We start from the raw sequence: 16380 nt of genomic DNA on the forward strand, positions 1-16380 counted from the left end.
AGCTCTATTTGTGGGTAAAAAAGGACATTGATTTTATTTGGATACAGCATCACACGACCGCGCAATTGTCCGTAAAAGTCACGCAGTGCCGAATCGCAAAGTAGGGCCTGGTCATTAGGGGGAAAATCTAATGGTTAGATCTAGTGGTTCATTTACTTCCTACTTGATTTTATTGGTAAGACCCCTTTCACACGATCGGGGCTGCCTGTCCGTTTTTCAGGCGGACCGATCGGGCCACACCCATTGACCTTTATGGGGAGGTGGATGTAAGCGGACATGTGTCACCTGGCATCCGATCCGACAAGATCCGCTGAAAACAGACGTATGGCGATGCGTCCAGCGGGTCGGATCGGATGAAAACGGACAGGCTGATCAAGCCACCCATTGACCTTTATGGGGAGGTGGATGTAAGCGGACATGTGTCTGCTGACACCTGCCTGGCATCCGATAAGATCCGCTGAAAACAAACGTTTGGCGATGCGTCCAGCGAGTCGGATCGGATGAAAACGGACAGGCTGATCAAGCCACCCATTGACCTTTATGGGGAGGTGGATGTAAGCGGACATGTGTCTGCTGACACCCGCCTGGCATCTGATCCGACAAGATCCGCTGAAAACAAACGTTTGGCGATGCGTCCAGCGAGTCGGATCGGATGAAAACGGACAGGCTGATCAAGCCACCCATTGACCTTTATGGGGAGGTGGATGTAAGCGGACATGTGTCTGCTGACACCTGCCTGGCATCCGATGAGATCCGCTGAAAACAGACGTATGGCGATGCGTCCAGCGGGTCGGTTCGGATGAAAACGGACAGGCTGATCAAGCCACCCATTGACCTTTATGGGGAGGTGGATGTAAGCGGACATGTGTCACCTGGCATCCGATCCGACAAGATCCAATGAAAACAAACGTTTGGCGATGCGTCCAGCGAGTCGGATCGGATGAAAACGGACAGGCTGACAGGTCTGTCTCTGCACAGTGACTGGAAATAGACCTGTCATCCGCCTGCGGAGTCTCTCAAAGCGTATCCACCCCCTGTGAAGGAGCCCAAATGAGTACTCACCAGGTAAACAAATACAAATTGTAATGACTTTTTTTTGAAATCCTGAAATTCTTCTTAACTTCTTGAAATCCTGTAGATTTCTATGAGATTGTATATAAGAAAACATTTCATCTTCTAGCTAACAATGTATATTCATATGACTATCTAATAAACGTCCTTACGTTGTGTGTGAGTCTGTGTACGTTGGACAGTCACACACGTGTTTGATTACTCAGGAGGGTGGCGGGAACTAATGAGTGGCTGGAAAGGGAGCCCCCTGCTGGTGAAGTTCGCTGGGGGCTCATAAGCAGCCTATCAGAGGGAGTGAAGGATAGAGAGCGCTCATTGGGCAGGACGTCCTCTTGCGGTTGCACGGGCTCAGAGAGCGGGTGTGTGGTGTGTCTGAAGGCAATGGCTACAGCGAGCGGTAGAGGAGCGGGTTATAGAGCCCCGTGCAGGTAAGTACACACTGGGCTGCGAAGGGTCTGCTGAGAGCTGTGTGCTCTGCTTCCTCATCCGGGCACTGAGTGACCGCAGCTTGGAGGCTTGCACTGTGCAGGCAGCTGGTCAGTCTATAGTGATCAGTTCTCATGAGACACCAATGGCTCTCTATGGGGGAGCAATGCAAGCAGCCTGCATTGGGAATAGGGCTGCCACCTTTTCATGTTGGATAATCCCATGAAGGGGGATGGGTTTGGTTTATTTAAACTTGGACTGCCAAATGACCCTCTGAAGACTGCAGTATTTTTTTTTTTTTTATATTATTTTATAGTGTGCCAACAGTTTACACTATATGCTTTATAAAATAAAGGGATATACTACTATTCTAATACTGTTAGGGTTAGGAGGGCCCTGCTTGTGAGAGCTTCCCATACCATATGGTAGTAATCTACTATTCTGATTTAAAAAAAAATAAATAAATATATATATGTGTATATGACATTGAGTCCTGGTTCACACATATGCAACGTGGGAACCCTTAATTCTACTGTGGGTTCCTGCATCGCATTCAACTCTCAGGTAGTTCACCCTGCCATATGTGAATCACTGGGGGTGTTAATACGAAGTTAACAATGCCGCCCCCCCCCCCCCCCCCCCCCCCCCCCAGATCAGTGTGCATATCGCAGTGTGAACTGTCAGTTTGCACATGGATCGTATAGATGCTAACACCCATGCAATCTGATTCTGGTGCGGACCAAAAAAAGGGTCCTGTGCGAGTTTGGTCTGAATGCAATGCAAATGCAGCCATACAATCTGTATAAAGAAGAGAGAGACAGAGCGCCTCTAAGTGCAGCAATTTATTGTAAACTGGACATCACTATATAAAAGCAACTCACTAGACGGAAGTAGTGATTGAGCTTGTAGTCTCCGGTGGTAGATCAAAGTGTGGCTGTAGTCTCCAGGGTGCCGCAGAGTCGGATGGATGGTAGGAAGTTGGCAGAGGATCCTCGTGTCTTCCGGGTTCACGGTGCGGCTAATCATCCAAGGACCATGCTGGAACGCAGTGCCATTGGTCCATCACTGGTGGATGTCACGCAGCGCGCGCTGCGTTCCAGCGTGGTCCTTGGACGATCAGCCGCACCGTGAACCCGGAAGATGCGAGGATCCTCTGCCTAGCTTCCTACCATCCATCTGACCAGCAAGGAGCATTCTACCCTGCGGCACCCTGGGGACTACAGCCACACTTCGATCTACCACCGGAGACTACAAGCTCTATCACTACTTCTGTCTAGTGAGTTGCTTTTATATAGTGATGTCCAGTTTACAAGAAATTGCTGCACTAAAGGCCCATACACACGTGCAGATCGTCGGCTGAAAAGATTTGGCCGATGACCGGCCGATTTTCGGCTTGTTAGTATGATGCTGCCGACAGCGCACTTTCAGCCAAAAAGAATCTGTCGTGCAAGCATTAAAATTTTTGTATGCCGACACCAGAGCGGCAGATTGTTCGCCAGTCAATACAGAATTCGGCCGACAGACAGCAGATTTGCAAGACTGGGTATGCTCAGAAAAGAGAAAACACAGGGAAAGTTAACCATCACATGACATCACTGCTGTAGTCGGTGGACAAAATTCTTGTGCAGTCTTTTGCACTTTTCAACAGACACGACAGCCCGGGGACAAAAGATGGCCGATCGTTCGGCCGACGATCTGCACGTGTGTACGGGGCATTAGAGGCACTCTGTCTCTCTCTTCTTTCTACATGTACCCACAGCGTTGACTTCACTGTGATTCCTGGAGCTAGCCCTTACAGCAGCAATTACCACTTATTGCACCAGTATACTACTTTATTTGGGACTTTACTTATTGGACTCCTTTTTAAGGTCTTTTCTCAGAAACGTCTTCCAGGACAGCCCATGAGACCTTAGGGCTCCTCCCCCAGGACAGGAAACACATTCCAAAATTTAAATAAAAAGGCGGTCCCTTGGTCCTCACCTTCAGTATTCAGTGTTTCCTCCGGACAGGGGGTAACATGTTCCTGGAACTGAAGCTTCCGGTCTCCTGGACTGTCCATGTAAAAACTTGGGAATATATGCATCTTCTCCTGCCCATAGCGGTACCCCTTAGTGCCGCAATAGGGGCTGACCGCTGTCTCCTATTCTCTTGGCCACACTGGCAGGACCTTGGATGTTGGGAAAAAGTGAGATATACTGAGGGTACCATTCCTGCCACATCCCTACAACGTGTGCATAAAGAAAAAAAGAGAGAGAGGGATGAGAGGATCCCACAGCTAGCTGGGGTCTCTACAGTCTCTCCCATGAGAATGGGACTTTGGAGGCTAGGAATGGGTCTAGATCCTGATGAAAATGAGTACACCAATGATGTATAAAGATAACATTTATTATTATAGGCATAAAAACTCTTTTATAAATATCAAAGAAGTATCAATTCATATGGCAAATAATGCATGTACAAAAGACAATACAGGTAAACCACTGGATCCCAACCAGCCTCTGAGAACAAAGGCAATTGTTGAAAGATATCTAATGAGTCATGATACTAATACAAAGTGAGATGGGATACATCAGTGGACAATCTGGAATCGCGACGCGTTTCGCTCATGTCGCTTCCTCAGACGATTCCTTTTACCCTTGTCTAATGGGAAGACATGCTTTAAATAAGCGAAATCTTTAAGCCAGAAAGAAGTATCTGGTCCAGATGGAGACGTATCACATGCGACTTCTACGGGTTTGGCCCTTGTTGGCTGCGCGGCACAAATTAATTAATGCTCAATGTCTTGAATGTTCCATAGGGAATCAATAGCGTTACATCCCCCACTTAAGGAAGGAGTGCTTATTGGAAGCCAAAATCCTATTGCCAGAGACGTGAACCCGGTCATTAAAGATATAGCCAGCCGCCTCTCCACGTGGTAGGCACGTCCATACCTCTCCACGTGGTATGGACGTGCCTACCACATGGAGAGGCGGCTGGCTATATCTTTAATGACCGGGTTCACGTCTCTGGCAATAGGATTTTGGCTTCCAATAAGAACTCCTTCCTTAACTGGGGGATGTAACGCTATTGATTCCCTATGGAACATTCAAGACATTGAGCATTAATTAATTTGTGCCGCGCAGCCAACAAGGGCAAAACCCGTAGAAGTCGCATGTGATACGTCTCCATCTGGACCAGATACTTCTTTCTGGCTTAAAGATTTCGCTTATTTAAGCATGTCTTCCCATTAGACAAGGGTAAAAGGAATCGTCTGAGGAAGCGACATGAGCGAAACGCGTCGCGATTCCAGATTGTCCACTGATGTATCCCATCTCACTTTGTATTAGTATCATGACTCATTAGATATCTTTCAACAATTGCCTTTGTTCTCAGAGGCTGGTTGGGATCCAGTGGTTTACCTGTATTGTCTTTTGTACATGCATTATTTGCCATATGAATTGATACTACTTTGATATTTATAAGAGGTTTTTATGCCTATAATAAATGTTATCTTTTTTTATATATCATTGGTGTACTCATTTTCATCAGGATCTAGACCTATTCCTAGCCTCCAAAGTCCCATTCTCATGTGAGAGACTGTAGAGACCCCAGCTAGCTGTGGGATCCTCTCATCCCTCTCTCTTTTTTTTTTCTTTAGGACCTTGGATGTTGTCAGGTGGAATGCAGGGGGAGTCCGCTCCGTTTCTGGCGGGGCCCTTGGAGAAGCAGTCGCTGTGTACCCGTGGCCCGCCGACTTCGAAAAAGTTTGAATTTGGCACCAAAACGGAGGGGGCGGAACTCAGGCGCTTCCCCCTCTGGCCTCACAGGCAGTGACTACATCCGCGGGCGCCAGGAAACCCTCGTTCAAGTTTCCGGAGACGCGAACAGAGAGACAAATGGGCGACCGGTGTTAGGTGAAACAGCACACGCTGGGACACCAGACAGAGCGATGGATCCCACGGCAGTAACCGCACAGGCGGTAGAAGTCGGCTCTGGCATCGGCACCTCTCAGGTAAGCAAGGGGGGATGTGTGGACCCTATTTGCACATACCTGTTAGGGACTCCGTATTCTTTCCCTTCCTCTGCTTTTTTAAGGGATCGGTTAAAAGAGAGCACTATTTCCTTACCTGTCCATGAGGTGGAGGGGGGGGAAGGGGGGGGGGGCACAAAATCCTTAAACTAAAAATGTGTGTTTTGTTTCCTATCTTTAGACCAAGGCTCAGGACAAGGTCCAACCACAGCCCCCCAAAAAGAAATGTGTAGTATGCGGAGCAAAATTAAGTTCCACTTGGAAAAAAACAGTGTGCCGTACATGCATAGAGAATTTGGTCAGGGATGACCCTACGGTCTCCACTCAGAGGATGCTGTCCTCGGTTAGAGATGAACTGACAAGTACATTCAGTTCATTTAGAACTCTCATAGAAAAAAATGCAGGCACCAACCCAGGTCCCTACCCAAGCTCAGATCCCTGCATCTATGACCAAGCCAGCACAGGGCTTTGAGGAGGAATCGGAGTCCTCTCATTCCTCTTTGGAGGGATCCGGGTCAGGGGAGGAACCGAAAGAAAGGATTTCATATGGTAACTCCAATTTTAAACTGAGCTGGGAGGATGTGGACGATCTACTCAAAGCGGTATACGTCACTTTAGAAATTGAGGAGGAGAAGGTGCAGCTCTCTAAGCATGACCTTATGTATGCCAGCCATAAGAAACAAGCTAGAGTTTTTCCTGTGCATAGCTCCCTGTTGGATACAATCAAACAGGAATGGAATTCACTTGACAAACCTTTTTTTACCAGAAATTTGAAAAGAAGGTTTCCATTTGACGACAGCAAGGAGCAGCCTTGGAACAAAATCCTCAAGTTGGATGCCCCTCTTGCCAAAATATCCAAGGGAACAGACTTGGCATTTGAGGACTCGGGGTCACTAAAAGACCCAATGGATAAGAAAACTGACACCACGTTACATAGAGTTTGGGAAGCCTCTATTATGAGTCTGAAACCAGCCCTGGCATCCACCTGCATAGCCAGACACCTAGAGTTATGGTTGTCTGAAATCCAATCTTATCTATCTGCCGGAACACCTAGGGAACAGATTGTAAAATCTTTCCCACTCCTGTTTCAGGCAGTGGGGTTTTTAGCAGATTCTTCAGCCGAGGCGGTAAGAATGGCAGCAAAAACCTCAGCCTTGGCTAACGCAGCCAGACGAAGCCTATGGCTCAAGGCATGGTCAGGGGACCTTACTTCTAAATCACGCCTCTGTGGTCTTCCCTTTACAGGCGACCATCTTTTTGGCCCAGGCCTAACAGAGGCTCTGGAACGCACGGCGGATAAAAAGAAAGCATTTCCTGAAAGGAGAAAGTACCCTTATACCCAAAAGAATTTTCGAGGCAGGGGCAAACAGCAGAGATCTAGTGAGCCTCAGCCAACTTTCAAGAAGCACTGGACTGGGCATAAAGGTAGGGGGAGGGGAAACATCTTGTTTAACCCTCCTCAACACCCCAACAAGCCCCAATGACTCCCTTCTCAGAGTGGGAGGGAGATTAAGGGCCTTTCTCCCTCAGTGGATGGAAATTACTTCCAGCCCCTTTATTCTGGACTTGGTAGGCAGAGGGCACAAGCTGGAATTTTGTTTCCAGCCTCCAGAAAGAACCTTGGTTACATGCTTGCCCAGGGATCCAACCAAGGCCGCCGCCCTGAGTCTCCAATTAGGGGACTTATTAGATCAAGAGGTGATAATCTCAGTCCCCAAGGAAGAACCGGGCAAAGGGTTTTATTCTCACATCTTTGTGATACGGAAACCTTCAGGGAGTTATCGGTTGATCCTGAATTTACGCAATCTGAAGCTCTCAATAACATACAAACATTTTCGCATGGAGTCAATATACTCCATAGGGAACCTACTGTATCCAGGGTGTTACATGGCAACCCTGGATTTAACCGGTTGCCGACCGCCGCACGACTATATACTGCGGCGGTCAGCCCCGGCCAGGCAGAGTGACGTATCGGTACGTCACTCGCCTGTCACTGACTTGCGAGCCTATTGCGGGCGGGCGGGCGCGCGCCTGCCGAGGCTCGTTCACAGACAAGTCAGTGCGTGTGACCGGCTGACTCGATGTCCGCCAGTCACACTGCGATCGCTCCTGTGAAGGGAGAAAGACAGAGCGGCTTGTGTAAACAAGCTGCCTGTCAGTCCTCCCTGTGTAAAAGTGAAGATCTGTCCGTTCTATGTAGAACGGTTGATCTTTGCTTTTACACCAATAGGAATGTCCCTGCACAGTTAGAATCACGCCCCTAGGACACACTTAACCCCTTCCCTGCCAGTGTCATTTTTGCAGTAACAGTGCATATGTATAGCACTGATTACTGCAGTAATGTCACTGGTACCCCCAAAAGTGTCAAAAATGTCAGTCAAGGGTCCGATCTGTCCGTCGCAGTACTGAAAAAAAATCGCAGATCGCCGCCATTGCGCGTTTAAAAAAAAAAAAACACCAAAAATGACAAAAATCTTTCCCTTTGTTAGTAAACGCGATAACTTTTGCGCAAACCAATCAAAATACGCTTTTTGCGATTTTTTTTTTTTTTTTTTGTTTATAGCGCGTGATCAAAAAATCGCACAGGTGATCAAATACCACCAAAAGAAAAGCTCTGTTTGTGGGAAAGGACGTCAAATTCGTTTAGGTACAGCATCGCACGACCGCGCAATTGTCCGTTAAAGTCACGCAGTAAAAAATCGCAAAAAAAACCCTGGTCCTTTAGCAGCCAAATCCTCCGGGGCTTAAGTGGTTAAAGGATGCGTATTTTCACATCCCGATACACAAGTCTTACCAGAAATTCCTGAGATTGGCAGTGAAGTTAGGACCAGAAGTCAAACACTACCAATTTCAGGCACTGCCCTTCGGGTTATCCTCAGCCCCCCGGATCTTTACCAAGGTCCTGGGGGAAGCACTAGCCCCGCTAAGACTAAAGTCCATCATGATCACCCCCTACTTGGACGACATCCTGGTAGTGGCAGAGTCATATCAAAAACTGAAGGCAGACCTCCTCATAGGTCAGGAGTTTCTGACTTCACTAGGCTGGATCATCAACAGGCAAAAGTCCTGCCTAAAACCCTCTCAGAGTAACTTACCTCGGATACGAGATTTCCTCTCGGATCAAATGATTTTTCTCCCACAGCTCAAGATTTGGAAGATGCACCAGATGGTAGCCTCTTTACAGACCAATTTATGGGTTTCTTTAAGGGACATAACAAGGGTAATAGGCTTGATGACCTCCTGTTTCCCAGCAGTCCCCTGGGCACGGTTCCAGCAACGTCCCCTCCAGAAATTTTTACTAAGAAGTTGGGACGGATGGCCAAGTTCCTTGGAACAAAAAGTAAAGATTCCCACCAAAATAAAAAGAACTCTATGGTGGTGGAGATCTTCTCTTCACCTATCAAAAGGGCTAGGCTGGACCATCCAAGTGTCAGAGGATAACCACGGATGCAAGCGCTTCCGGATGGGGTGCATATCTGCAGAACAAATTCGGTCAGACAATGTAGCAACCGTGGCGTACCTGAACAAACAGGGAGGTACACGGAGTCAGGGTCTACAGTCCATAAAAATACAAAGAGGGTGCAGCGCTAAAAATGCATACAATTTATCGCATAAAAGTTACTGAAAGTATACAAAAATTGTCCATAGGAATAAGATAGTCCTTTAAAACTTCACAAGGCTGAGCACAAAGATGAGGATTTAGGAGACCCGTGCCGTCCCCGGGGAGGAGCTGTGACTTCACCTGCGACGCTCCGAAGGGATCGATACATCCGAGCACACCGTGTATTATGTTTGTCTGCTGTTCCTTATGCACTAGGAAAGTGCCACCATTGTGAGTAGGTTTATTTTAGCTTTGCAATAAATGTCATCTAAAACGGGAGAGCACTAGATGTCCTTATCTTTTTTTGGGATGCAAAACTGCTGAGAGTTCTGGAGTTGGCTGTAAAGCATAGGAGATCGGGTTTGGCAGAAGTCCATCTGGTATTTACCCTGATTTAAAGCGCAATGGCCTTTAATGGTCGAGTAATGGAGGTGAGAGGCTTGTACGTACTTTGGTGATGGAGTCACAATTGAAGTGGTGCATGTATTCATCCTTTACAGCACGGGTCTCCTAAATCCTCATCTTTGTGCTCAGCCTTGTGAAGTTTTAAAGGACTATCTTATTCCTATGGACAATTTTTGTATACTTTCAGTAACTTTTATGCGATAAATTGTATGCATTTTTAGCGCTGCACCCTCTTTGTATTTTTATGTTTGTATTGGGATTTGTTAGTTTTGACCTTTACCGGTGTTCAGCTGCTTTTTTACCATTTCAAGATTGGAGCGCTGAATAGCTTCCTTTTTTTTATCTACAGTCCATAGCCCAGAAGATTTTTGTCTGGGCCGAGCTTAATCTAACATCCATCTCGGCTATCCATCTGAAGGGGACTCAGAATGGTCTAGCAGACCATCTCGGCCGCCACCAGGTGAATCGGGACAATTGGTCCCTCAACCCAGAGGTATTTGCAAACATCGCAACCTCATGGGGTCTTCCATTAGTGGACCTATTTGCTGCCCAGACAAACAGAAAAATTCTTCTCCATAACTCAGGGGGATCAGGCCTTAGGCATCGACGCTTTTGCCAACCCCTGGACTTTAAAGCTTTTGTTATGCCTTCCCTCCGGTCAGATTAATCCCGAAGGTCCTCCAGGAAGACAGATATGATCTTGATAGCCCCCTTCTGGCCCAAAAGGCCATGGTTTGCACGCCTTCAGGCACTAGCTTCCAAACCTCCAATGGTCTTACCCTGGAGACAGGACCTATTGACACAGGGTCCGGTGGCCCATCCATATCTCGGAACCCTAAACCTGACCGCTTGGTATCTGAGGAACAGATACTAGGCTCTCAGGGGTTCTCAGACAAAGTGATCAAAACTTTGATCAGCTGTCGAAAGCCAGTCACAAGAAAAATATGGAAGAAATTCCACTTTTGGATGGCGGAGAATCAGAGACCATCTCCAGATATACCAACTATTTTGGAATTCTTTCAAGAGGGCATCGACAAGGGTCTCTCCCTGGGAACTTTGAAAGTACAGGCTGCTGCCCTTAGCGTTTTTCTTCAGTTTCCCTTAGAGAAAATCCAAATATAAATTTTTTTTTTTTAGGGCAATTGCCCGAACAAAGCCGACCGTGATAAAAACGTGTCCAGCTTGGAATCTATCCTTGGTGCTTCAGGTTTTGGTAACCAGTCCATTTGAACCCTTGGAAGACTTGTCAGTAAAATTGCTCACCCTAAAAGCTTTATTTTTAGTAGCTATAACTTCAGCTAGAAGGGTAAGTGAATTACAGGCTCTCTTGATCAGAGAACCTTTTCTCATGATTTTTGATGACAGGATTGTGCTAAAAACAGATCCAGGGTTTTTACCCAAGGTATCTTCTTCCTTTCATAGGACTCAGGACATAGTACTACCTACCTTTTTGTAAATTCCCAAATAACGAAAGAGAGAATTTAGTTGTTTAGATGTCAGAAGAGCCCTTCTGAAATGCCTGGAGGTGACTAAAACCTTCAGGAAAAGTGATACCTTATTTGTGCAGTTTTCCGGCTCCAATAAAGGGGGAAAAAGCTTCTAAGGCCACTTTAGCAAGGTGGATAAAACAGGCTATCACAGAAGCCTATATAGTGAAGAATGTGGCTCCACCTTTCATTAATACACATTCTACTAGGGCCTTGTCCACGTCTTGGGCCGAAGGGGCCGGTGCCTCACCAGACCAAATCTGTAAGGCAGCTACCTGGTCTAACTTTCGACCTTTGTTAGACATTATCGCCTGGACCTCCTCTCTTCTCAGGAACAGGCATTTGGTCGAAAGGTGCTCCAGGCAGTAGTCCCTCCCTAGACTGGTAAGTTTCTTGCTCATCGTCTCATGGGCTGTCCTGGAAGACGTTTGAGAAAAGCCGAGTTATACTTACTGGTAACTCCTTTTCTAGTAGTCTTCCAGGACAGCCGGTTTCCCACCCAGTTTGTCTTGTATGTGTGTGTGTGTGTGTGTGTGTATATATATATATATATATATATATATATATATATATATATATATATATATATATATATATATAAAAATTATAATAATCTCTCTATCTCACAGTGGGTACGGAAAGTATTCAGACCCCCTTAAATTTTTCACTGTTATATTGCAGCCATTTGCTAAAATCATTTAGGTTCATTCTTCTTCCTCATGAATGTACACATAGCACCCCATACTGACAGAAAAACACAGAATTGTTGACATTGTTGCAGATTTATTAAAAAAGAAAAACTGAAATATCACATGGTCCTAAGTATTCAGACCCTTTGCTGTGACACTCATATATTTAACTCGGGTGCTTTCCATTTCTTCTGATCATCCTTGAGATGGTTCTACACCTTCATTTGAGTCCAGCTGTGTTTGATTATACTGATTGGACTTGATTAGGAAAGCCACACACCTGTCTATATAAGACCTTCCAGATCACAATGCATGTCAGAGCAAATGAGAATCATGAGGTCAAAGGAACTGCCTGAAGAGCTCAGACAGAATTGTGGCAAGGCACAGATCTGGCCAAGGTTACAAAAAGATTTCTGCTGCACTTAAGGTTCCGAAGAGCACAGTGGCCTCCATAATCCTCAAATGGAAGACGTTTGGGACGACCAGAACCCTTCCTAGAGCTGGCCGTCCGGCCAAACTGAGCTATCGGGGGAGAAGAGCCTTGGTGAGAGAGGTAAAGAAGAACCCAAAGATCACTGTGGCTGAGCTCCAGAGATGCAGTCAGGAGATGGGGAGAAAGTTGTAGAAAGTCAACCATCACTGCAGCCCTCCACCAGTCTGGGCTTTATGGCAGAGTGGCCCGACGGAAGCCTCTCCTCCAGTCTAAGACGCATGGAGTTTGCTAAAAAACACCTGAAGGACTCCAAGATGGTGAGAAATAAGATTCTCTGGTCTGATGAGACCAAAATAGAACTTTTTGGCCTTAATTCTAAGCGGTATGTGTGGAGAAAACCAGGCACTGCTCATCACCTGTCCAATACAGTCCCAACAGTGAAGCATGGTGGTGGCAGCATCATGCTGTGGGGGTGTTTTTCAGCTGCAGGGACAGGACAACTGGTTGCAATCGAGGGAAAGATGAATGCGGCCAGGTACAGGGATATCCTGGACAAAAACCTTCTCCAGAGTGCTCTGGACCTCAGACTGGGCCGAAGGTTTACCTTCCAACAAGACAATGACCCTAAGCACACAGCTAAAATAACGAAGGAGTGGCTTCATAACAACTCCGTGACTGTTCTTGAATGGCCCAGCCAGAGCCCTGACTTAAACCCAATTGAGCATCTCTGGAGAGACCTAAAATTGGCTGTCCACCAACATTTACCATCCAACCTGACAGAACTGGAGAGGATCTGCAAGGAGGAATGGCAGAGGATTCCCAAATCCAGGTGTGAAAGACTTGTTGCATCTTTCCCAAAAAGACTTCTGGCTGTATTAGATCAAAAGGGGGCTTCTACTAAATACTGAGTAATGCCCCATACACACGTGCAGATTATCTGCAGACTTTTGTCTGCAGACTTACCTTTTCTATGTAGTGCAAGGGCCTGCCGGATTGCATACAAATTGAAAGTGTTTAGGTTTGACCTCATATTATATGGTTTTGGTAAGTCTGCAGACAAAAGTCTGCAGATAATCTGCACATGTGTATGGGGCATAAAGTGTCTGAATACTTAGGACCATGTGATATTTCAGTTTTTCGTTTCTTAATAAATCTGCAACCATGTCAACAATTCTGTGTTTTTCTGTCAGTATGGGGGGCTATGTGTACATTCATGAGGAAGAAGAATGAACTTAAATGATTTTAGCAAATGGCTGCAATATAACAGAGTGAAAAATTTAAGGGGGTCTGAATCAGGGATGCACCGAAATGAAAATTTTGGACCGAAAATGCAGGATGCCCTTGGCCGAAAACCGAAAATGACTTTTTCCCCCAAAAAAATTTAAAATGGATAGAACAGGGGCATACACCAAAAACAGACAGGCGTACACCTGTCGCTGCCACCCTGTCACAGTATATGTACTGGGACGGGTTGGCAAGAGGTTAATTTAATTACCAATGGTATTTGTATTATGAAGCATGAGGGGTTAATGTATTGCCACTGCTGGTCACTCATCTATTAGTGACTGACCAGTGGCAGGTAATTAACCCCTTTTGTGCTGCATTAGCTGCATTAGTGCAACCAGTATCAGTGTTAATTAACACTGATACTGGTTGCACTAATGCAGCACAAAGGGGTTAATTGCCTGCCACTGGTCAGTCACTAATAGATGAGTGACCAGCAGTGACAATACATTAACCCCTCATGCTTCATAATACAAATATCATTGGTAAGCTGCCTCAGCTCTCCCCCCCCCCCCCCCCCCCCCCCCCACTGCCTCAGCTACCCCTCCTCGGGTGTCCTTCATTCAAAAGTCCCGCCTCTCAATGACGTCCCTACTACTCTGTGCATTAGTGAATGGACATACCAGGCGGGAGGGCGGGGCGAGCGGCCGCTATAGATATTACTATGTGATCCATCCCTGTAAGCCTGTCAACTATGTGTGAATGAGAACAGAACAGAACTGACCTGACACCGGGCGGGGGGAGCGGCCGCTATTAGCTGTAACTATGTGAGCGCTTCACTTCCTTGTCAGGGGAGATACATGCCTGTCAGGGAAGTGAAACGCTCACATAGTTACAGCTAATAGCGGCCGCTCCCCCCGCCCGGTGTCAGGTCAGTTCTGTTCTGTTCTCATTCACACATAGTTGACAGGCTTACAGGGATGGATCGCATAGTAATATCTATAGCGGCCGCTCGCCCTGCCCCCCCGCCCGGTGTTAGGTCAGTTCTGTTCTCATTCACACATAGTTGACACTGACAGGCTGACAGGGATGCACAGGGAAGGATCACATGGTAATATCTATAGCGGCCGCTCGCCCCGCCCTCCCGCCTGGTATGTCCATTCACTAATGCACAGAGTAGTAGGGACGTCATTGAGAGGCGGACGGCCGGCCAGAGGCGGGACTTTTAAAGCCTGCCCTGCGCTGCGCTGCGCCGCGCCCTCCTCCTTCTCCACGGCGGCCATTATTTTCGGCAATGTTAACCCATTATCGGCCGAAATGAGATGCTCATTTTCGGCCGATAATTTCGGTGGCCGAAATTTCGGTGCATCCCTAGTCTGAATACTTTCCGTACCCACTGTATATATGTTTTACAGAATGTCCTACGGTTCTCATGAAATACTGAAGGTGAGGACCAAGGGACCGCCTTATTTAAATTTTGGAATGTTTCCTGTCCTGGGGGAGGAGCTCTAAGGTCTCATAGGCTGTCCTGGAAGACTACTAGAAAAGGAGTTACCAGTAAGTATAACTCAGCTTTTTTTACATATATTACAGTCCAGTGTTCTGTTCCCCCATTGTTCCGTTCAGTTGTACTATCACCATCCCATCTAGTCTGTACCAGAGCACTTGCTCCCTTACTTGGTTTTGTTTCATACAATCTGTATGGCTGAGTTCACATCGCATGTGTTTTGAAGAGCAGTGCACTCTGAATTGCATGCAATGTCTGTCATTGCAAATGTGTGAACCGGCACTGAGGACTGGTTCGCACCAATGCATTAAATTGTTTTGTTTTCTGTTTTGCAGAAACACACTTCAGTCCATTTAATGTGGTTTCCTTTGGGTCACGTTCACATCTGTGCATTTTATAGAAGGGACCAGCAGGTTTTGTTTTTGGATCAAAAATTGTGTATTGAAAAAAATGCACCTGGAATATGCATAGGTGTGAACCAGGCCTAAGGCCCCTTTCACACTTGTGCAGCTTTTTTTTTTTTCTTGCGACCGCAAATTCCCATAAGTCGTACCCCATGATTTCCAATGAGTAACATTCATATCTGCAAATTCAAAGTTGTCCCTGAACTACTTTTGGTCCGACTTTGTGACTTGTCCATAGACCTCAAGATTATACAGGCATTGCTTCAAGTTGCGTGACTTTCAGATTGTGAAAGGGGGCCTTAATAATATCCCAAAAAATCCATCTAGAGATATAATCTATTTCTCTTACTGTGTTTTTATGCATTCTCCTGTCAATCCTGTGTGAGCTCCTAAACCTACCCCCTCTCCCCCTGAATTTCCATTATAATATTTCATTTTTTTATTTTTTTGGAACATGGCAGTGCACATCATGTCACCTGCTCTATGCACGCTACAAATGCTGTAGTTCATGGTCACTAGTCCATCTCAGGACCAGTTAAAAGAGGTTGGCCACGTTCCTATAAACAGTGGGACCATGGAGAATGAACGTAGCCAAGCTGGATTGCCAGCAGTATGGGAGATGAGGCTAATAGAAGGTACTTTTTCAAATTCTTGTTGAAGAATTTCCCCTCCTCCCCTTCCATACATCCACACCCCCCTGCCAACCGCATGGGTTGATATGCAAAAGGAACAGCCTCGCACCTACACTCACCGGCCACTGTATTGGGTACTTTTTCAATTGCTTAGTAACACAAGTTGCTCATTGGCCTATCACATGGCAGCAACTCAATGCATTTAAGCATCTAGATGTGTTGAAGGCAACCTGCTGAGGTTTAAACCGAACATCAGAATTGAGAAGAGGGGATTTCATTGACTTTGAATGTGGCATGGTTGTTGGTGTCAGAAGGGCTATTCTGAGTATTTCACAAGCTACTGATCCACTGGGAGTTTCATGCTCAACTACCTCTAGGGCTTACAGAGAATGGTCCAAAAATATCCATTGAGCAGGAGTTGTGTTGAAGAAAATGCCTTGTTTTGAGGTCAGAGGGGAAAAGGCAGACTGGGTCGAGATCATAGGCAACAGT

At 46.4% G+C, this 16380-nt stretch overlaps 1 protein-coding gene across 1 annotated transcript in view; it reads left to right on the forward strand.

The window, feature by feature from the left end:
• The first annotated feature begins 1391 nt into the window (after nucleotides 1-1391).
• The window catches only part of LOC309548075 (E3 ubiquitin-protein ligase makorin-1-like), a 47986-nt gene continuing 32997 nt past the window's right edge, over nucleotides 1392-16380 (forward strand). The window contains exon 1 of the mRNA XM_082248044.1: nucleotides 1392-1499. Coding sequence (XP_082104170.1) covers nucleotides 1453-1499 — 47 coding nt within the window. The 5' untranslated portion in view covers nucleotides 1392-1452. The remainder of the gene's footprint in view (nucleotides 1500-16380) is intronic.

This window comes from Pelophylax lessonae (assembly GCF_965119305.1).
Source record: "Pelophylax lessonae genome assembly, chromosome: 2".
NCBI classification, from domain to species: Eukaryota; Metazoa; Chordata; class Amphibia; order Anura; family Ranidae; genus Pelophylax; species Pelophylax lessonae.